This window comes from Eucyclogobius newberryi, unplaced genomic scaffold (genome assembly GCF_026437365.1).
Source record: "Eucyclogobius newberryi isolate DKJ021-1_F unplaced genomic scaffold, fEucNew1.0.hap1 SCAF_8, whole genome shotgun sequence".
NCBI lineage: Eukaryota > Metazoa > Chordata > Actinopteri > Gobiiformes > Gobiidae > Eucyclogobius > Eucyclogobius newberryi.
In genome coordinates, this window is record NW_027316500.1 from 5354362 (window position 1) to 5376549 (window position 22188).

The window sequence follows — 22188 nt, forward strand, 5'->3', positions numbered from 1 at the left end:
ATATGTGTGAAATTTTAAAGATTGTAAATTTATAGCAATATATAACATGTGTCAACAATATGTCATTTTTCCAGCAGAGAAAACCTGTTATTTAACGAATAATACATTTGGGGAATTGTCCATAAATTGTCTTGTGAACTAGACAAACAATAAATGTGGCTTGGTTTCTAAAAGTCTGATATATAAGTTGAACAAAAATACATGTTATTCTAGACCTTGTTTTGGTTTCATAACTGTCATCTTCATGATTAAAACCTGTCTTGGCTGCAAATGGCATTATTGACAGTAATAAAGTATACTCCAGATAACGATCATTTTAAATTGTCAATTATTTTATTACTTGACTACTCACAAATATATGATAAATTGTTGTCACCAAACTCAAATATATAGTCTCCAGATCCTGTACTGATGGTAAATGAACTTCAGCCTCCAGGACTCGTTCAGGCGACGCATATTTCCCCCCCAACACTAACTTTCTTCTTCTTCTTTGGTGTTTTATGGCGGCTGGTATCCGAGTGTTAGATTACTGCCAGACTTTATTCTTTAGACTTTATTCTTTAGACTTTATTCTTGCCTTGCCGTCTTCAGGGCACCCACTCCGTGATGGAGGAGGAGAGTCATATCAAAGATGTTCTGTCCCGAATCACCGTGGAGATGATCAAGAGGGAATGGCCTCAGCATTGGCCCGATATGCTGAAAGAGATGGAAGCACTGACCAACCAAGGGGTCAGTCAGTGTTGTGTATATATACAAGGAAATGCACTGTTTGTTTTGTTATTTCAATATAATTATGTAATAACCATCAGGCAAATATAAGCGTTAGTGGGGAAGTTGTTTGCATATGACTCATCTTTGGGGTGTCATACTTCAGGAAGCAAAGTGAAGCAGACCATTTTTAAAAATGAACCGATACCGGAGCTAAGTGCTAAGGATTTTAAGTCTAACCCAACAACAAATAAGCAACGATTTTTGAATTGCCTGGGTAGAAATGTCATTTAATTTGCTTTTTTTATACAAAAATACAATTTATATTCTCTAAATTGCATTTGAGCTTCCCAAAAAATAGAATTTGTGCTAAAGTAAGTACTATATCTGTTTAAATGAAAAACGATTGTTTCTCAAGATATTTTTAAGCAAAAATAAAGCACCTGTATTTGAATGAATGTTATATATGTTTAATGTTATACAGTGGAACATTCCCGGCATAGAACTGATTACAGACGATAAAGGTCCATTTGTTGGTGTTTTTCCAGGAGGCCCAAACAGAACTGGTCATGCTGATCTTGTTGCGTTTGGCCGAGGACGTGATCACCTTCCAGACCCTTCCCACCCAGCGGCGCAGAGACATCCAGCAGACGCTCACCCAAAACATGGACTCCATCTTCAGCTTCATGATGGCCATTCTGCAAATACACGTGGACGACTATCGACAAGAGGTGGGGAAAATGTTCTAGTTTAGCTCCAAGTTTGTCAAATTTGGTTTAGTTTTTTCTCTTTGAGTGTATATTTTTGACATATTACATTATGCTCTTTTTGTTTGGACTGCAGAGACAACGGTTATTTAAGTTAAAATTATTATTTTTATATCATAGATGATGAATACAATGATCAAAATACGACACACGATACATTTTTACAAATAAATGACAATCAGTAAATTTTTATTGTTGCAGTCCTAGTTTTTGTTTTTCTGTCGGCATGATTCACTAGTTAAATCACTATTAATCTTTCATCCCCCAAATCAGACGTGCTGGCTGTGACTTTTCTAAATGTGTTTGTGTTTTGTCTATTTCTTTATTTTTTCAGAACTCCGTACCTGGAATGGAAGAGAAGGTGAGCCAATACTTATTTTCTTCCCTGATTATTGTGTAATTTACTCACGTTAAATGAGATGAATCCAGTCATTGATATTCTTTTGGCCCTAATATAAATGTGTTTGCTGGAGGAAACTTTGTTCCTCTTGCACAACTCTTGGGGTTTCACCTTTCACATGACCAAACACTTCCTTTTCCTGACAATACTTGGTTTGCAGGCCAGAGCTCACTGCCGGGTTGCCGTGGCTACGCTGAACACTCTGGCAGGGTATATCGACTGGGTGTCCCTGACACACATCACCAATAACAACTGCCAGCTCCTGGAGATGTTGTGTCTGCTGCTGAGTGAACCTGAGCTGCAGCTGGAGGCGGCCGAGTGCCTGCTCATCGCCATCAGCCGCAAGGTGGGCCCGTCTCTACTGCGTACTCATGAGACCACATGCTCACGCAGTAACCCTCACACCTCACACTTAACACTAATCATAAATATAAGAACAAGGCTTGTCGTGAGCTCCGGCATCTGGCCAAAATTCCAATTCAACAGAGAATCTGGAGCACCGTGGCCCTGCCGCACAGTGTTTCGTCTGAGCTCCTCTTTAACGGTACAGACTGGTTACGGTCACTGCACCAGAGCTGTAAAATATTCTATAGAAAATGTTAGCCACGTCTCACAGCACCACAAACTATTATTGAACATTGATGATTAAAAAATACAATGCATATACAATTAAGGTTTTATATTTATTAAGAAAACTATTATTTTTGTGTGATATATGCTGCTCCTGTAGCAGACCTGTGAGCCAGGTCCTTTTCCAACAGTAACAGAACCTTCGCTGTAACAAACCAGTCTGGAGGGCCACTCCAAACATGGCATTGAACTTGGATGTCTAGCATTTATTCAATTAAGTGGGTTTTATTGTTGAAAAAACTAGTTAAACGACCTGTAATTTGCTGTCTTCCATGGAGGAAATTGAACTGATAACTTTTGCAGTGTAATCACAGGCTGGTCTTGCATTGGACCATTAAAGCAAAGCGCAGGGTCACAGAATAGCTTATTTTAATGATTGTATGCTAATTAGCTGGTTGTGATGTGGTAATAACAGTTGCTTGTTGTGTTTCAGGGGAGACCAGAGGAGAGGAGACCATTCATGCTCCTCTTTGGGGATGTAGCCATAGACGTGGTCCTCTCTGCTGCTCAGTCAGTCCCACTCTTTAATAACCCTTTATATCGTGTTTATGCTTTTCATACTCAAGAATAACTTGTTGCTCCTCACAGGTCAGCAGATGGACTCGCTATCCAAGAATCACTGGATGGCAAGTAAGAAATCAACTTGTATTTGTGAGAATATACGGTATTATCCAATTTATTGACACAATCCTTTTGTTTCTGAAGCTCAATAGAAGTTGTGGAGCGGCGGTATGTCTTCCTGAAGAGGCTTTGTCAAGTGCTCTGTGCTATGGGATACCAGCTATGCTATTTAGCTGTAAGTCAAGTAATGCTTAAGATTTTTAGTGTCTTTATACATTTGCTATCAAACTACACATGCATTGATAGGAGCTATGTTTCTTTGCACAAGTAAATGTGTGTAAAAGTTTCCATATGATCCATTAGTAATTATGCTATAAAAAAAACTAGCTACAGGGTTGTGACTGATTTGAACAAACAAAACTGCAAAATCAAATAAAACATTCGCTTTTAATGGTAACTTTTTTGTCGTCGTATCAAGTACTGACTTTTCCTTCTGATTTTCAACACTAAATAATAGAACTTATTTTGTTACCACGTGGTTGTATTACTAGTTCTGATCAAGCTGTATAGGAAAAGTCAAATGTTGTACTATCTCATATTTTTTTTAAATCAATACTTTCAACCCTAATCTTTATCATAATTGAATAGTAAATGTTGTTTTTTAAGATAATAATCATATATATTTATATTTTTTGAACTTCTTTTATTATCATGTTCTCATACAACTGAGCAAGATCATGACAATCTATCCATGGGTTTCAACTTCCTTTTTTATGGAACAATTTGAGGACTTGTAATTTTGCATCATTCTGAAACCCATGGATAGTATCAATAATTCATTTTAGTCTCAGATTATTAGCTGGGTTTTGTTATTATTTTTTATATATGACCCTCATTAAAGTATGTTTGACTAGTTATTGAGGCGTTTGTGTTTGGTTAATGGTAAAACTTCATTTCCCTACAGGGTTCTGATACTGAGTTTACAATTCCTGTAAATCTCTGCAAGTACACTGAAGCCCTCATGGCCTTCACCACTCATACCAGCCACGTGAGTTCAGTTTTTTTTCTTTTTCTTTTCTTGGATTCATCAGTATTTGTAATAATGTCAAATAAACCTATGAATTTGTGCCAACAGTTTTTGAAAATGTCCACTCTCCCGACTTGGGGGGCACTGTTCAGACATGAAGCCCTGTCCAAAGATCCAGTGATTGTGGAGATGGCCAAGAAATACATGAAGACGTGTATGACCAACTTAGTTAAGGTACGTTCACTTTCAACATCAACCTCTTAAACATAAATGTATTATTATGTGTTTCTTTTACTTTTAACCATGTCGTGACATTGTTCCCTCACCAAAAACATAGCTGGAGTTGTATTTAGCGTCTTTAACACTTTTGGTTAATCTTGTTTACAAGCTCCTCTTCCCTGCTCATTCTCAGCCTCACAAAAACACTTGCTTTACAATTTCCCAGAACTGTAATGTCAGAGGTAGAAATCCAGAGGTCTCTTATGCTTATTAGGGTTAGTCCATTAATCATCGGCAGTCACTTTATTTCCTCCGTCAAATCGGGTTTAAAACTCTGCTTGCATTAGCATGTTGGGCCAAACTAGCTTTTGTTTGCAGTCTATCTGCTGCCAATAGATAACGTTCTAACACTGTACCCTGATGAGAAACAACATTTTAAGTTCTAGAACATGAAATGTCAAAGCAAAGATGCTCAAGAGCATGCTTATATAATCTGCCAATCGTGATACAAAGAATAACGATGCATAATGTGTAAAATTGTAAAAGTTTATCCTTCAAAATGGGCACCCTTTTTTCTTTTCAGACTGGGTATCCATCTAGAAGTGACCACCCTAGTTGCTTGTACTCCAGCGTGGACTTTGACAACGATGAAGATTTTCACTCATTTTCTATCGGTAATTTGACTTCACCGTTGTGCACGCGCACGGCTTTTACAACATGACTGTAATTCAACCAACATTTGCCTTTTAGTCTTCCGAGCCCAGCAGAGCGACATGTTGAGGCTGGCGTGTCGGATCGCTCCTCTAGAAGCGTTCCATATCGTTGCAGAGTGGTTGCAGTTCCAGATTGCGAGTCCTATAGATATTGGCGATGCTAGCAGTAAGTTTTGTCTGCTTTACTATATAATTTACATTGTGGTCACATAATCTTACCTTAAACATGTTTTCGTCAACAGCAACATCCTCAGAGGGTCTGTGCTCCATCCTGTCGCCATCAGTGATTCAGTGGGATGCAGAGACCATATTTATGGAGTGTTTGGTTGGACAAATCTTCAAACATTTGGAGGCTGAGGTTAAAATTATTATTATTTTTAAATGAACGTTTTTTTTTTGTTTTTTTTTTGCAGCTTGTTAACAAAATCACATCAAACTACAAACAACATTTAATTTTTTCTGAGGCCCAGAGTTTTGAGACTTGTAAGACTTTTGTTTTACTTGTAAGCAAAATGTAATGTTTTGGGCAAAGCAAATGGATTTGTAAAGTACAATTCATGCTCAAACAACCTGCTCTAGAAAAGGACAAATATTAAACCACAGTGGGCCTAGAATAGATCCCTGTGGCACCTGATACGTCACTACACTTCTTTGTTCTCTCACTCATAATTACCAATAGACACAAAGTACTTCCTGTCTTGTAACTGTTGTAAGACTTGACCCAATAAAGCAGTATGTAATGAATAGTTTGTGAATGTGCTCCATCTGTCTTGTATTCAGAAGTTGCCCGTTGACCAGAGCGTGGAGCTTCTACAGGCTCTGCTCAACTACGAGACCGAAGACCCGCTCATCTTGTCCTGTGTCCTGACCAACATATCCGCGCTCTTCCCTTTTGTCATACACAGACCACAGCTGCTGCACCCAGTCCTCTATAAGGTTAGACCCCTCTTTCTTTATCATTTCAGGTCTCTCTTATTGATTATTTTAATATATTCAGTTAGTATATAGACTGTTTCAGCTTTCAGATATCATTAGAACACTGCCAAATATAGATAGACATGCTGAATCCCAGTCATTTTGATGCATTTTTGAAGGATACCTATGCATTTGGTATAATGGTAGTAGTTTAGCTTGTTATAAACACTACAGTTTTTTGTGTGTAAGTAATAATAATACTCCAATCACCAAGTTTTTCAAGCAACTTCAGTGCAATTTTTATAAGCATTTTCTTTCTTTTGCAAATCTTGACAGTATTTGTTATAAATATCCACATGACAATCTTGAAACAATGACACTGGCACAAAATGCTTATTGCGAATTCATTAGTAACATTTTCTGCAAGTGTATTGTTAAAGCAGAACTTTAAAATCAGATGACTTTTGGCGGTCCACCCTGTTTCACTTGCTCTTCTAAAGTACTGCTAGTTAACAAACTCCATGCATATGAATACCAGCCATGTACCAAAGCGTCCTCCTTTCACAGTCCGAACAGCTGCTTTAATGTCTGTTTGTATTCATCAGTAATGTATATAATCTTTTACAGCTATTCAACTCTGTCATCTTTGAGACTTCCCAGGACAAAAATGTAAGTTCTCCTCCTGTTTGTCCTTCTACATCCCTGCACGTCATGTTTTACTATTGTTACTAGTGTAGTGTACCACGTATCGCCACAGGTGCCCCGGACTCGAGCGGTAAAGAATGTTCGAAGACACGCCTGCTCCTCCATCATCAAAATATGCAGAGACTACCCAGAATTCCTCATGGTAAGTCTACGCATTTCCATATTTGAGTCAACGCTGCTATTATTCCTTTTACTATAACATTTTTCTTCTTGCAGACGTGTTTCGACATGTTTTGCGAGCACATGAAGAAGCTGTTCAGCACCGATCCCACCATAACGTACCTGGAGAAGTGCGCCCTGATGGAGGCCGTGGTGCTCATCAGTAACCAGTTCAAGGACTTTGCCAAACAGCAGGCCTTCCTGGAGGAACTGCTGGCTCCTGTGGTGACGGACTGGACTTCAAAAGAACTGGGGCTGTAAGTCAACGGACCAGAGTTTACCAAACGTCTTTTTTTTAGAAAAGTCTTACCTTCATGATTTTGCCTCCCAGCGTGCTGTCAAACCCAGCGTTGTTCCTGTCCTTCGTGGGAGCCGACCAGGTCATCACGGAGCAGGATAAAGAAGTGGAGAGCATTAGCTGTAATAGAGCACGGGTAAGTTGAAGCTGTGGGAAGTATTAGGATTTAACTTGGTCATTGATTGCGTTGTGTCAAACTTGGACAAAAGTGTATTGATCCACAAGGGATTTTTCTGGGACACAGAATACCAATAAAATGAATAACATTATATAAAAGTAAACCTCCACAACCTATCCCCAGATAAAGCAGAAGAAACTATATGGTTAAATATAAATAAATTAAATAAAATCTTTACAATGAGTTTGTTGTTATTATAACTAGTTTGCAACTATATAAACTTATATCTGTTTTTGTTTTGTTTTTCCTGTGGTCCCACTTATTGGCTTCCAGCCCATGTTTAGAGGTCACAAATACACTTTTCGATACTCTGCCTAAGCCCATTTTGATTCTTGTTCTAATTTTAGTGTAAATAAGTTTTTTATTTGGCAATCCTGATGCTAATTCTTCCCGACTCCAGCTCAGTTTCTGCCTGTACGTCCTGTCCGGTGTGTTCAAACGCACCCAGAGGCCGGCTGATCTGGAAGAAGCTAAAGCTGGAGGGTTCGTGGTGGGCTACACCCCCAGCGGCGAGCCCATTTACAGAACTCCCAGCTCCTCCATATTTTTGTCCCTGCTGCCAAACCTCTTCGCACTAATACGGTAAACCTGCATTAGCCTGGTCTGCTCAAACATGTATTAGGTGAAAAATGTCTCTAATAAACCCCCTTTTTTAATTCTAGGACACAAAATAGCCTGTTCTTACCTGAAAACGTGGCTCATTTGAGTGAGACTTTCGCCCGCACTCATGAGATTATGGATAGGGAAAAGAAGGCTGTGCTTGGTATGTAAAATGTCCTCCTTTCAGTTCACAATTGTATTTTTAGGTTTGTTAATGGCTTCTGCTTCTTAGGTATTACGCAGCCGCTTCTGGACATTTATGACTCTCCTGTGTATAAAAGCAACCTGGAGCGTATGCAGGGCTTCTTCTCAACGGTCTATGACAACTGGTAAGAAGTGTTAGAATTATTCTTACATTTGGACGTATAGACTGGTGTTACTTAGTTCCTGTGTCTAGCTTTTCACATCCTGCAGCCCTGTACATAGATACTATTATTATTATTATTATTTTTAAGTGAGTTTTTTGTGAATAGAAATCCACTGTTTCTGCTGTGAAATGTCACTATGAAGAGGCGAAACTGCGATTAATACTGCGATTTACAATGTACAACATTTTATGTGTATGTATGTATATAGATAGATAGATAGATATTATTATTTAACCCATGTAATCGTGTTTAACTATAAATGCAAGCATTTATACAGCACCAATAAAGTATGCTGTGACCAGAAAAGGCAAACCAACAAAAGTTTTTAAAGTTGTCGTAAAATATATTGAAATGAGGACTATCAACAATATTAGTGTGTACTAATTTTAAGCCATAAGTTACTACTTTAAAAGTTTTTTTTAAATTTGTATTTATTTATTTATGGACACAGCATTGGACAAACCAGATGCACTGTTTTAAGTGTTATAGCAGAATATGCTAATTTTCAACACCTGTCCATAGGGCCAATTTAGAGTTGCCAATTTTTACCTAACACATGCATGTCTTTGGACGTGGTTGGATCTTTCAAAATAAGACTAAATAATTACCTATATTGCTGTATATTTTGTCACAAGTGTGGCTTGGGAAGAATAATTTTGTCCTGAGAAAACATTTGATCCAAATGGTTTGATCTGGTAATATTTTAGTAGATGAGGATGTACTTTGGAATTGACAAAAAAAAAGGCCACGACTCAAAAAAGCTTGAAAAACCCTGATCTTTAGTTTAAAACAGACTGCATTTGTCCCTCTCTACAGCTTCCACGCGCTTGGGAACGCGGGACACTCTCTGATGCAGGACTTCTACTCCATCGAGGGCCTGTCTCAGGAGATCAGCACCTCGGTTTTCGGCACTCTGGACCACGTGCCCGACCACAGGCTGCGGCCCATAATCCATATCCTTCACTTCCACTCCTCACACTGTCGCACCAGTTACATCTAACTCTTGATGTTTTTCTTTAACTCTTTCACGTGTCTTCATGGCTAAGCTGGTGCAGTCGTGTCCTCCAGAGTATTACGAGAGCCTCTTGTGCCCTCTGATGGGACCTCTGTTTACCTACATGTTACAGGTCAGAATAACTACCAAGCAACACCAGCTCAGACTAAACCTGTGCGTTCATATTCTGTTCTTTCTTCTGCAGAGACTCAGCCTGAAGTGGCAGGTCATCAACCAGAAAACTTTAAATGAGTAAGTATGAAGGTTATTTTGTGTTTTTAATACCAACGCTTTCATTTTACAGATGTATTTTTATTATTGAACTTAAATGTATAAAAATGCAATATAGGTTGTTAAATACAGTTACTGTCTTTTTATGATTCAGTGCAAAATAAATCTTATTGAGTATAGAGTACATCATACCTCCATATAAAAATACCTTTTGAAAGCATCTTTTAAGTATACAATTTTGTACAGTTTGAGATTCACTTTATCACAATAAAACCAGCAGTTTTTTTGACAAACCACATTTTTTTTTATCCATTGAATTTCAAAGCATCACATTTTATACATTGAATTAAACTACATTGTTTATTTTCAATTTAACTCTACTTTTTTAATGCACACTTTCTTTTCTTTCTTTTTTTAAACATACATTCAGTGTAAAATAAAAGTAAGTTATAAAAACACAAATGACATGTCATGATTAAGAACTTTTTTTGAAATATTATAAAACTGACATTCTTTCCCGGTATGCTTTATGCATGTTATTTAAAAATAATATTGTTAGAAAAGGTATGTCAGCCCTTTCCTGGAAAAGCTTGCGTTGCACTCCCTCTGCTGGCAACAGAAAGCATGGCAGCATCAATATGAAGCTAATTAATACTTCATAGTCGTTCTACTTAAAGCACCAAAATCCTCAGAACCAGATTTGGAATGTGAGCAATTGTCCAGAAATCTTCAAACTCCAGGCATGTTTTTGATGTAACGGTTCTGTCTTTATGCTTTAGTGGAGAGGATGAAGAGGAGGCGCTTTCTCATGAGAGTCAGGTCACACAGGAAATGCTGGAGGAACATCTGGTGGTTCTGCTCACCAGGGAGCTCATGGAGTTTCTCTGTAAGTTTGTACCAGTTTATTTAAACATTTATTCACGCTCAAGGCAGTCTCCTTTTGTTTTGCTTGAATTCAGCTTTGGTAGCGCGGTACATTGATGAATAATGTACTGTTACTGTAATGTCCTCCTCTGAAATATTCTCTTAACAATTGATTTCTGCTTCTTTCAGCTATATCTTGTGTTTCAAGAAAAGCGCCCGAACAAAACAAAAATGGTGCGCCTAAGGAAGAGGCTGAAGGTGGGTTAGGTGGGTTTATAATATTTGATAATGCTTTTATCATGCTATTGCCAACACTGAAATAATCATTTTTAGGGGGACTGCTCACAAGGAAAAGGCTTGATATTCTAATTTTAAAGCAGATTTAAGTCTCTTCAGTAATACAGCACCCCCTGCAGCTCCTTTGTGAAAATACACTGTCAGGAAACGGACCCCAAAATGTATTTTATATTTATTTTGTACTGAAATATAACTATAAATCACATACAGAATATTTAACATTGGCAAATATTAAAAAAGAGCCAGTGTTTCTAAGGATAGTTGTCTTTGAGTCGATATCTGCAAATGCAAAGCTGGTTTTCCGCCCAGAGACAGCAGGAGGCCACAACATGCACTTTAAACTCCCCAAAAATACATATTTAACCATAACAAGGACTTACGACGTATAATAAGGAAAATATGCTGTGTAATACCACAAAGATGATGAAAACACTTTTTACAATGTAATCTTAAACTAATAGAAGTGTCTTTAGTATTATTATGTTGTCTTTTTCTAGTTCTAACATAACTCAATCATTCTAAAACCATTCAGGAAAGGTCAAATTGGGAGTGAGGTGTGTATATTCTAGTTTGTAGATTCTTTTTTTTTTTTTTTTTTTTTTTTTTTTTTTTTTAACAAACTTTACTCAGTAATGTCCTTGCATAAAAGGGATGTTGAGCTTTTTCAATATTAGTGGTGATATTTCATAACGAGACCAAATGTAATGAAGTGATGGTTTGCTCTTTTCTTTCACCGTTCTACAGTAAAAACAAAACTAACCTGTGAATGTTTCTTTACCTTTTGTGTCCAGAGGAGGAAATGATGACGGACACGGTGCAGGCTGTAAACTCCACCCATTCCACAGAGCTGACTGAGCTGGGAAAGTGCTTAGTCAAACACGAGGTCAGTCCACACACTATTTGGCTTCTATTGTTTTGCCGGTGTCAGAAAATGTGTTGATAGTGTTTATTGTTGTATCCAGAACATCTACATGAGCATGTTGACTCTGGCCTTCACAGCCATCTCATGGAAGGACACCACCATCTGTAATAGAACTGCGTCTCTCGTCTGCTGGACACTGCTGCGACCGGTAGTACAACTCCACTGCAGTGTTGGAATAAAGACGTGTGTAAATGATCTCTTTGGTCCTGTTGGGGTGTTTTTAGGCCACACTTGGTAACCTCCTGCCTGAAGCGGTCACCTGGTTCTTCACCAGTGTCCTGAAAGCGCTCCAGGTGCACGGGCAGCATGAAGTGTGCAACAACACTCTGAACCAGCTCGCCATGCTCATCTACGAGAGCCTGGTAAGTCACCTATTACTATTACTATTACACCTATTACTATTATACCTATTACTATTACACCTATTACTATTACACCTATTACTATTATACCTATTACTATTACACCTATTATACCTATTACTATTACACCTATTACACCTATTACTATTACACCTATTACTATTACACCTATTACTATTATACCTATTACTATTATACCTATTACTATTATACCTATTACTATTACACCTATTACTATTATACCTATTACTATTACACCTATTACTATTACACCAATTACTATTACACCAATTACTATTACACCTATTACTTAATTGCTCTGAAAATTATCTTGTTGCATCTCAAACAATTACATGTCATTTTTTATCTGAAATTGGCAAAGAAAGAAAGCTAACTACTGTAACTTTCTGGAAGTGGCACATCACCTGCATGATTCCATGGAAAAGTTAAAACCATATTTCTGAACATTTTCCATGGAGATGGATACGTTTTATGCCAGTCTGTGGAAAGAAACACAGACTGGCATATACAGGTCAAATACGAGTCAGGTTTGTGGAGATGCAAGCACACATGTTTTTCAGTGCAGTAAAAATATCAAAATTAAAGTATTCAAATCGTGTTTGTGCAGTACTATTTTTACTGCTATTTGCATCAGTGCAATATAAGGCCACGTGTAATAGATTAATTGGGTTCTAATTGTTGTCTCTCAATCTTATTTATTTTTTAATGTTTGCACAAACCTGTTTTTGTGCAGCTGTACATAGTAGTCATAGTAAATATTATAGATGTAAGTTTGATCTTTCTGTGGTGGGAGTCTGCAAATAGAAATTAGCCTAAAGTTAGAATGTGGCATATTTACATCTGTTTGCATCGTTCTCCCTTTTCCTTTAAAACATAAATAATGCACAATCTCCACTCAGAATTAAACAAGTCTTTTCCTTGTTGATCTGCAGCGGCCTCGCTACACAGAGCTGAGAACTGTGATGGAGCAGGTGCCCAGCATCAACATGGAGGCTCTGGAGCAGTACGACCAAAAACTGCTGGACCCCAAAGCCCAAAAGCCCGGAGAGAAGAAGAGGAAAGATCAGTTCAAGAAGCTCATCGCCGGAACAATCGGGGTAATTTCATAATCTGCCAGGACGCCATTGAAGCATTTCAAACGGAGGGCAGTTTTTTTCTGTCTGTGGGAAATTCACTGTTTTGAATTTGAAACTAACTGAAATCCACAAATGTTGAACCTTTTTATGCTTGAGATCGGGCTTAAAGGCGCAATGGACGATTTTTCGGCGATTTGAGAACGCAGGCGGAAGTGCACTCCCCCATGCGGACCGATACAACACACACATGCGTTTGTTTATTAGTGCAACGGCGGTTTATGATTGAAACGTGGCAGGACTAATCGACAGTCCACTCAACGAGGAAATAAGACTTAGATTTGTGCCAAAAAAATCGTCCATTCAACCTTTAACGTTCTGTTGTTCTTATGACTTTAAATCATTTCAACTGATGATTATATTATATGAACAATATTAAAATAACTCCTCCACCGTACATATAGCGATGTCAAGATTATTCATTTTGATTATTCATTATTGATTAATCAATAATCGGGTCACAATAAACCATGCAAATTAAAAAATGCTTATCGTGGCCATTTTAGAAGCAAAAGGCAATTTCACTTCAATCTACCATACTGGAAAAATTAAACCTGAATGTGAACATTTTTTATAGCCTTTTATGTTAAACGTCCTGAATGATAAAGTAAAATGAGTTGATATCATAATACTTTGCAGTTAACCCAACCTCTAGAGGGCAGTGTTTCTCCTTGAATAAGACTTCCACATTCAGCTTTGTGTGTGGGGTTTTTTTTTTGGAGTTTTTTTTTTTTTTTACAGGTCAGTTTGGAAATGGTTTTGGGGACGAAAGTTTAACATGTTTTCTGTGTTTTTATTTTGTCAACAGACTGCTCTATGTCAGCAATTCAGGAAGGAGATCCATATTAAGAATCTACCAACTCTCTTTAAAAGCCCAAAGGAGGACAAGGACATAGTGTTGCAGAGCGAGGCGCTGGGGCTCGAGGCTCTGTTCGCCCCGACCACAGAAGCCCTGTGAAGACCACTCAAACGGACACTTTGATTGAAAAGGCCGCAAGAACTTAAGTTTTTCCTTTTACAATGTTCGTCAAATCAAGGTCTGTATTTCTTAGGATTTGCGTTGTGGCTTTTGTACGCCTGAATTATAAGTGTTTTTCTTTGTTTTCTTTAGCAAATACATTCCATTATTAAGAATGTAACTGCAATTGACATTAAAATAAAGTTTGATGTTATTGCACTCAAACAAACTTCTCATTTTGGCCGAGGAAAGCTTCTGAATTTGAACCAGAGCAGGTTATAAGCATGCGCAATAAAGCTTAAAAATAAAAAAAAATAAAAGTAATAATAATTACCAGGGAAATTAAAAAAAACACGGCTTTTTTATTTTGTTCAAATTTCTGTTATTTTTATATTTTGTGATGCATTTCAAACGGCTTACTTTATAAATGACGTTGCCATGTCCACAAAGGTATAAACAGTTTAAACGGTATGTCTTTTTATTAAAGAAAATGGTTCTTACAGCCGTCTTGCAGCACTATAAGCTATCAAAGCTGCACAAGCCCAAGTATTTTGTGTTGACTTTTTGCGCACATGACATCACTAACTGCTTATGTCACAGCCTCGTTTTTGCTGTGATATTGACAAAGAAATACTTCATCAAAAGAGCACTAAATTCTTTAGAAAATGAATTGTTGTACATTTTGATGCATTTTGAAGTATTCTTGTTTGTAGTAGAAAATAGATCTGTTTGTCTTTGTTGCCAAGTCCTCACCTTCATGTTAGTCATACTACTAACGCTGATTCTGATTTCATAGATCTCATTTCAGAAATGTATTTGAGGTAGTCATAAAGATTGTCCATAAGTCACTGATTGATTTTAAAATAAATGTCCAACACTAACATGTTGTCTGTACAAAAATGGGTTTCTTTACGACTTATTTTGGAAGCAAAACAATTTCTATTTCGTTTTTAAATAAATGCTTGAAAACAATTCTGTGAATGTTGTATGTGTGTTTTCTCAATCATTCTTAGATTGTTCTTAAGTAGAATATGTATGTGTTCCTCTCTCATGACATTGAGCTTGAGTGTTTGGAATAAGGCAGTTTGTTAATATAAAGGACCCCTCAGGCCAGTAAGGGGGGCTAAAACAGGCCCCACACGTTAATTCAATATATATGGTGGGAATATGGCTATGACTATGACGTTCTTATTAAAGAATAAAAGTCTAGACAAATGTGGTGCGCAAGACCTGATGGCAAACGTTTGTAATCTGACCTGAAAAGACTTGATTGCGTTATAGAATGTTCAAATGTCGGCTACAATGTAAACTTTACACTGTAAAGGCGGCTTCCGTGTAAGTTAGGCTGTTGTAAAGTAAACCACATGTACCAAGCTCAGCTGCAATGACGACATTCAGTCAGCCAAGAGTACGGAAGCTCGTCTGAGTCAAGATGTGTGAACTGGGTAAAGACACGACCCATGACAGGCCCATGTGTGAAAATACATTCATTATTATTTACTACATGTCTGGGGTGACCTTTGACCCAGGCCTGTTTGGTGTGAGATGATTGACAGGTGATTTTACCGCGCGATAATTAGCACACAGGTGCGCACATACGCACGCGCTGCACAGTGAAAAGCACGTGCTGCAGTTGCGTCTGTACGTGTCTGTGTCCCGTGTGCGTGTGCCCCGTGTCCCGTGTCCGTGCCCGTGTCCTGTCCCGTGAGATGTGGGCGCTGCTGTTTGTCGCCGCGTGCCTCCCGCTAGCCGCGCAGGCCCGGGCCGCAGGGCAGGTCATGACCGGACATCCTCGGGACGTGTCCGTGCAGAACCGGAAGGTTTGGAGAGCGGCGCAGTTTGCGGTCGGAGAGTTCAACCAAGCGAGCACTCAAGAGCCCTTTTCTTATGAGATCATCAGCGTGACCTCGGCCAAGGTTCAGGTGAAAAGTGTTTCTTGTCTGACAGAAACAGTCTGTGGAGAGAATTAAAGCTTCTCACTGTTTTGTGCAGGTGGTCGCGGGAATAAACTACATCATGGAGGTGCGGCTCAGACGTGTGTGCAAGAGGAGCCGCAGTGACAAGTGCCCTGACCTGAAGGTACGCGGCTCACGCGGGGGCTCACGCGGGGGCCTCACGCGGGGGCCTCACGCGGGGGCTCACGCGGGGGCCTCACGCGGCGCGGGCTGTAGGAACATCTCACTCAGTCTCCTCTGATTTCAGGATGTCCGCTGCAGCTTCACCGTCACAGAAATCCCATGGCAACACAAACGTTTTGTTTACCGCAGAAGCTGCAAGTCACAAAAACATTACAAATAAACAGTTGCTGGTATGTATGCCAAGTAAACCAACTGCCATTTGTCTTATTGTGTCAAAGTTGGATTACTGAAGCTTTTCAAATGTGCTTTATTCTGTCTTTGTTCTGAAGACCTGCTCCTGCTGTAGTGCACCACAGCTCACAGGACAGTTGGACTTGTATATTCACTTCATGTGCAAATCTTGAACCTCCAACACATTTACAGCCACATTATAGATCATATTTCTGCTTTCCCTGTAAACGAGTGATCTGAGTAGTTACCAGAACAATCCCCCTAAACGCCTGTAAGTGCGGGTGCTGCTGGGACACCTGGCTGCACCTTTCTCAGCCTCCAGAAGGGTCGTGTCTGGGATTACAGCATTTTCAGATTACTGCTCTGCAAGACTCGACTGTCTGCCCCCCTGACCCCCTTTTTATGCGGGGAATGCCGCCCGTCATACCCATACTGTAGGATGTGCATTAAAATGTGGGATATCTTAACAAGTCCCTCTAATAGGCCTATTTACAAACCTTTTAATCCCTGACAGATGATTTAAAAAATTGTATAAAGCTGCCGCTGAAGCCATGGTTTAAGTCAGTTTGACTGCACACAATTCTTGTTGAAAATAAATTATTGAATTACTCCAAATTAGAAAACAAGGGTGTAGATCTTCTGTCACTGTCTCTAGCTCTTTTACATTAGTGGTGATTTTTACATTAAATAACTTTTAAGGCTGCAATTTATTATTAGGACATTACATATTAATCTGTCCGAATATTCAGGACACATTGACTAAAATAGTTTTCAGTCACTATTAATCTTTATCTTTACCACACACTCGTGTCTAAAGGGCTAGTGTTCTAGAATTATACAATTTCTAAATCAACATGACTATTTGTTAACCTCAACCTAGACACCTTCAGTCATATGTTTTATCTTTTATATAGTTAATGAGCTTAAATATCAATGCATAATAGAAATAATAATTGACTAATCATAAAAATATTCACTGACTTGTTGATTACTAAAATGACTTATTTGAAGCTCTGAAAAGCTGATTTAATTCACTCCAGTTAGTTTTTTCAAGGCACACAGGTTTTCAAATGAAGGGTTTAATTGACTCAACATAAGCTACAGATCATAAGCATGTATGAATGATGCCGTTATAATGAAATCCTATCACATTACTGTAATTACCTAATATGTGATGGAGTTGATACAAAGTAAAGTGGCGGGAGAACGCCTCGTGTTTACAGTAAACAAGTGCGTTGGTGGGCCGTTGACATGCATCCTCTCCCCCGCTCACCCTCTCACAACGGGCCAATCGCACAGGTCTTAATCAGAACAGGGAAAGACAGAATTGGCTGGCACTGGGGATTAGCGTGGCGCACGCACGGGTTAGGAATGTGGGGGAAGGGGGCGCGCCTTAATGTGGACGATGACGAACGTGGACGCTCCGGTGCCAGGGCGATACCCCATCCATCTGCCGCGGCGCTACCCAGCACTCGGCGACACACTAACAGGTGTGTAAGTGTGTGTAGTGCGTAAGTGTGTGCGCCGCCCGCTCTCTGCCCTGTCCTCACTTAGCCTGGGCAGCAGATGGTGAGGGGTAAGGCTCCTGCCCCCCCCTCCTCCCTCCTGCACTCTGCGCCACGCCACCAGCACCTCTCCCCCTGTACCCAGTGCACCCACCCACCCCCGCTTTGTGTGGTGGGTGTTGAAAGGAGAGCCCCGGCCTGTCCCCCTCCTCCTCCTTCTCCTACTCCTACAAATCCTTGGCCTGCTGCCATTGGCGGGACTCGGTCAGGTGTCCTAACGCTTCAGTTAGGGGGGGAAACGCCGCTTAATCTGCCCATCGCGTGCCACTGGCCATGGCCTGTTCTCTTTGTGTCTGGCACCCCTCTGATCATCCTCCACCCTTCATCTGCCTCACCCCCCCGTGTGCCTCTGCAACCCAGTTTCTGTGCCCCAAGACACTGGTGTCATCTCCCCTCCGCCCTGTGCGTCCATGTCGTCTGTACCTGAAGTTTGTGGCGGTGGAAAGGCTTTATACCATACTGTGCCATATTGGTCACAAAGGCATGACATAAGTAGGTGCATGTTTGTATATTGCATATTGTGATATTGAAGTTTTGTCCAGTTTTCTGTCAGGGCACTGGACTTGTTTTCTGAGAGTTGCCCACTTTGTGCTGAGTCGTCATTGGCCCACACTGTACTGCAAATGTAAATGACAGAGAATAGGCTTCTGGATTGTAATCTGGCAGGAAACACACCTGACACTGCTCTTTTACAGTCCCTTTTGTACGTGATACTTAAGAAATAGATCTAAGACAGGGGGCAAATTAAAGGTCCAGGGCAGGGGTCCTCTGCAGTGACTAAGCAGTTGCTAAGGGCCCTGAAGCAACTGGAAGGCCCCCAAGAGTGCCTGCAATTTTAATGTTATTGTTATTACATAACAATTCTTTGCCCTTACAATTTCTTCTTTTTTTAAGCTTAGTATTTTCATTTGGTCTCTGTAATACAAGTACAGTTGGATATAAGTACAGCTGCGGTGCCGATAGTTGAAGCCCCAGTGAAGTGACCAGGCCCAGTAAGGCAAAGTTTGGCCAACACTGGCAGTCACCAACAAATAACAACCTGCTTTCATTTATTTCACGTGAAAAGTCCAGCATAAGTAACACACACTCCACAACTGTGTGTACGCGCGTGTGTGTACGCATTTTATGTGTAAAAAATAAAATGTATTTTTAGCCCATGCACTATCTTTGAGAGTAGCACTTTGCTATAATTTAATAAGTCTTTCATTTTATAATTCCTTCTTAACCATAGCTCATGTATTATTGGAAAGGACATTTAGTGGAAGTTTCATCTGTTTCTGATAATTATTTCTGGGTAGCTCCAAGATTTTCCAAGATTCTCCAATATTTTGGGCATTGTTTTTAATTTGGCGTAACTGAAGATGTGTGTTTTGGTGTTGTTGGTAGCCTTGAATGGAGGCTTGAGCGGGGCCTTCTCTGGTGTCTCTGCTCTCCACCTGCTCTGGAGATGCTCCTCTCATTAGGATGAGTGATGTTTGTGTTCTTCTGCACGAGCCTGATACGCTGCGGTTGCATAACCAGAGCAGAGGTCGTTACCATTTGACCCTTCCTTTTGATTGACCCTGGGTTTGGTCACCTCTTAAGGGTAAAGGTCAGAGTTCAAAGTGTCTTCAGCTGTGCTGCCATGGAAACCGCAGCAGTTGCTCTTCTGTTGGTCAGTTTGGATTTGAGGACAGTGGGTTATGTGTACTCTGTGTTTCACTGACACATTTCACTTGCCATTTCAGTCTCGTTTGTTTATTGAGTTTCGTGAATGATACTGCTTTTATTGGTCCAACACTGAACTTTACTTTCCATGCTGTGTAATGTAAAGTGAGACCAGTCTCTGTGTACATACCATTGCTTCACATACTGGATGACTATGGTGCGATTTACACTTTTAGTTCTTCAAAGTGTAAATGATCCTAATTTTAACTAAACGTGAACCCTCTAAATTTGCCATGCAGCCGCGGTCTGTTTTTCTACTTCCTGTTTGTGATGGGTTTCCTCACAATCAGCGCTGTGATGGGGGTGGGATGAGGAGCCTAGAAAATCAATATTTTCAATGTTACGTGCAGCCAATGGAAGAAGAGGATGATTTATGTAGAGATGGTGGCTTCTCCAAATCAGTGGGGGCTTGTCCAGTGGCTGGTGCTGCTCACATTCTCTAATGTGTTTGTTTGTGTGTTAGTTCTGACGACACTCTGCTCTTAGTCAGGTCTCCAACACTCCATGCTGTGCCTGTCCCGCCTCATGTGAGCTGTGTACTATGCGACTCCTGCCCTTTGGAGTTGAACGGGAGATGACCACCAGCCCGGGCAGCATATGTGCCTCTGCTGTGTCCTGTGTGAGGGGAGCAGGGCACAGAGCTGAGGAGTGGGACACAGGACAGCCAGAGTTCAGAGGAAGCACGAGGCATGAGGCAGCCACTGTAGTAAAGGAGCAGAGACGTGGACGAGTGTGGAGGCGGGAAAGGCAGCAGCAAGCAGGACAGAAGAGCGTACAAAAGTGTGCTCTGTGTGTGTGCATGTGTGTGCTTGTGTGTGCTTTATTGCAGTGGCCCCACCTACCCTCCATCCCGTGAAGGAGCAGAGTCCCGCGGAGGAGGGGTGGGATCCCCTCCCTCTGACACACACCCACTCTGATGAAGCTCATACACACGCTGCTCTGAGGCAGCAGTCTGAGGAGCTCTGGATAGACGTGTCCCACCCTTCTCCAGCGCAGGGATGCTTCACAAGGTACCTCTCCTCTCCTCTCCTGCCTCTGCTCCTGCCTCTGCTCCTGCCTCTGCTCCTGCCTCTGCTCCTCTTAACAGTGTGTAACTGAGCTGTTGTGTCCTCTGGGGCTCCCTGTAACCCAGTAGCCTTTCTGCTGCTAATGTGTGTTAGTGGGCTGCATGTGTGCCTGAGCGAGCTGTCTGCTTGTAAACAAGCTTCTCTAGTCTGCACTCCACAACTTGAGCTAAGGGCTGTGGAGCAGGTACATGTGCTCTTTAGTATTCTGTGTTTGGTTCAAAACTAGTTTGTAGCATCCCAGGCTTCAGCTGCTTGTTGCTGTACTTCATTAAGAACAGGACAAATCACATTTTCTATGTTTTAAATCTATTCTACATGTAGGAATCTCTCAAACTGTGTTGGAAGCTTGTTGTATTAATGAGATCTAAAGTGGTGGCCTGGCGCGACTGCAGTCCGCTTTAGGATTGAGTTTTTATTCTTCGTTCTCCTGTAAATGTGGTGTTTTCCATTTTAATAAGTCCTATAGAATGTTAGATGTGGCGAGAGGAGGAGAATGAGACTGATGAGACACTGGCTTGTCGTATGGAACATGCTGTAGTGGCAAACACCCACACCCACCACAGCACGAGGCCCGCGTGTGCCACCACTTCCTACATCATGGCGTGTTCAGTATTCACTGGTTTACAGGCATGTGCCGCAATATTCCACCTTCTGTTCATTCATATATTTAGTCCACTAAATAATTTCCTTTAAAATTAGGTAAATAATTTATATTTGTAAAAATTTAGTACCGTGATAATGTCAAGAAAAAGGTGAAATGTTTTTTCTAGTTCTCTAAACTATCAGAGTGTTGATCACATTGAGGAGCAATTGTTCAAACAGACGTGACACATAAGTGTCCCTGCACCATGTGCTCTGGGCCCTGTGCTGCTCTGGGCCCTGTGCTGCTCGGGCCCCTGTGCTGCTCGGGCTTTAGGTAGAAGCACTCGTCACTCTCCTCTGTGTTTGGGCCTGTATTGACCTGTTAATAGTATTATCCTCAGAGCGTGTGGCAGGGCCGGGGTCACATCCCTCCAGGGTTTAGATGGTCAGCCCTTTGGCCACAGTTTGGTCAGAGAGTAGCCAATAGGACGGAGCTGTGGTCATCCTTCACTCTCCTCCTTTCATGGAACAGTTCACATAAGTCAAAGGGTAATAAGTTTAACCCCTGGGGGGTGAGGAGTCACAGGTCATATTCAAGGCTATAGGGAGAAGGTTTGCATCATCAATCAGTGGCACTGCTGCTTATAGCTGTGCATATCGATGACACACGCTCGTTCTGCCAATCTCATTAGCATGCCATGCTAAGCACAAAGGACGGCCATTACAATCACATGGAATTGAGTCAAAGTAATGAGGAATGATCTAAATGAAGTCGTTGCTGTCTCATCCTCATCCCAAGCTTTTTCTGATTGACTTTTTTGCTTCTTTTTTTTTTTTTTTTTTGCTGAAACCTCCTCAGTCATTGGAAGCACGTGTAGCGACTGCGCCCTTAACCTGAAAATGATTTTTTTCCTGCTCTGAAATGGCG

General features: G+C 40.5%; 2 protein-coding genes across 2 annotated transcripts in view; both read left to right on the forward strand.

The window, feature by feature from the left end:
* xpo5 (exportin 5) overlaps positions 1 to 14174 on the forward strand; it is a 15228-nt gene extending 1054 nt beyond the window's left edge. The window contains exons 4-33 of the mRNA XM_072436644.1: positions 592 to 729; positions 1257 to 1439; positions 1810 to 1836; positions 2036 to 2221; positions 2939 to 3015; positions 3094 to 3135; positions 3211 to 3301; positions 4031 to 4114; positions 4202 to 4327; positions 4896 to 4986; positions 5063 to 5191; positions 5268 to 5383; positions 5806 to 5961; positions 6568 to 6609; positions 6698 to 6787; positions 6862 to 7061; positions 7136 to 7238; positions 7681 to 7862; positions 7943 to 8043; positions 8113 to 8209; positions 9065 to 9200; positions 9277 to 9375; positions 9448 to 9494; positions 10253 to 10359; positions 10527 to 10595; positions 11426 to 11517; positions 11597 to 11704; positions 11781 to 11918; positions 12872 to 13036; positions 13881 to 14174. Coding sequence (XP_072292745.1) covers positions 592 to 729; positions 1257 to 1439; positions 1810 to 1836; positions 2036 to 2221; positions 2939 to 3015; positions 3094 to 3135; positions 3211 to 3301; positions 4031 to 4114; positions 4202 to 4327; positions 4896 to 4986; positions 5063 to 5191; positions 5268 to 5383; positions 5806 to 5961; positions 6568 to 6609; positions 6698 to 6787; positions 6862 to 7061; positions 7136 to 7238; positions 7681 to 7862; positions 7943 to 8043; positions 8113 to 8209; positions 9065 to 9200; positions 9277 to 9375; positions 9448 to 9494; positions 10253 to 10359; positions 10527 to 10595; positions 11426 to 11517; positions 11597 to 11704; positions 11781 to 11918; positions 12872 to 13036; positions 13881 to 14030 — 3372 coding nt within the window. The 3' untranslated portion in view covers positions 14031 to 14174. The remainder of the gene's footprint in view (positions 1 to 591; positions 730 to 1256; positions 1440 to 1809; positions 1837 to 2035; positions 2222 to 2938; positions 3016 to 3093; positions 3136 to 3210; positions 3302 to 4030; positions 4115 to 4201; positions 4328 to 4895; positions 4987 to 5062; positions 5192 to 5267; positions 5384 to 5805; positions 5962 to 6567; positions 6610 to 6697; positions 6788 to 6861; positions 7062 to 7135; positions 7239 to 7680; positions 7863 to 7942; positions 8044 to 8112; positions 8210 to 9064; positions 9201 to 9276; positions 9376 to 9447; positions 9495 to 10252; positions 10360 to 10526; positions 10596 to 11425; positions 11518 to 11596; positions 11705 to 11780; positions 11919 to 12871; positions 13037 to 13880) is intronic.
* Positions 14175 to 15742: 1568 nt separating this feature from the next.
* LOC140351401 (cystatin-C-like) lies at positions 15743 to 16360 on the forward strand. The gene is made up of 3 exons (XM_072437227.1): positions 15743 to 15952; positions 16023 to 16109; positions 16233 to 16360. The coding sequence occupies exons 1-3, from the start codon at positions 15809 to 15811 to the stop codon at positions 16326 to 16328; spliced, it is 327 nt and encodes a 108-aa protein (XP_072293328.1). The 5' UTR covers positions 15743 to 15808; the 3' UTR covers positions 16329 to 16360.
* Positions 16361 to 22188: the final 5828 nt, after the last annotated feature.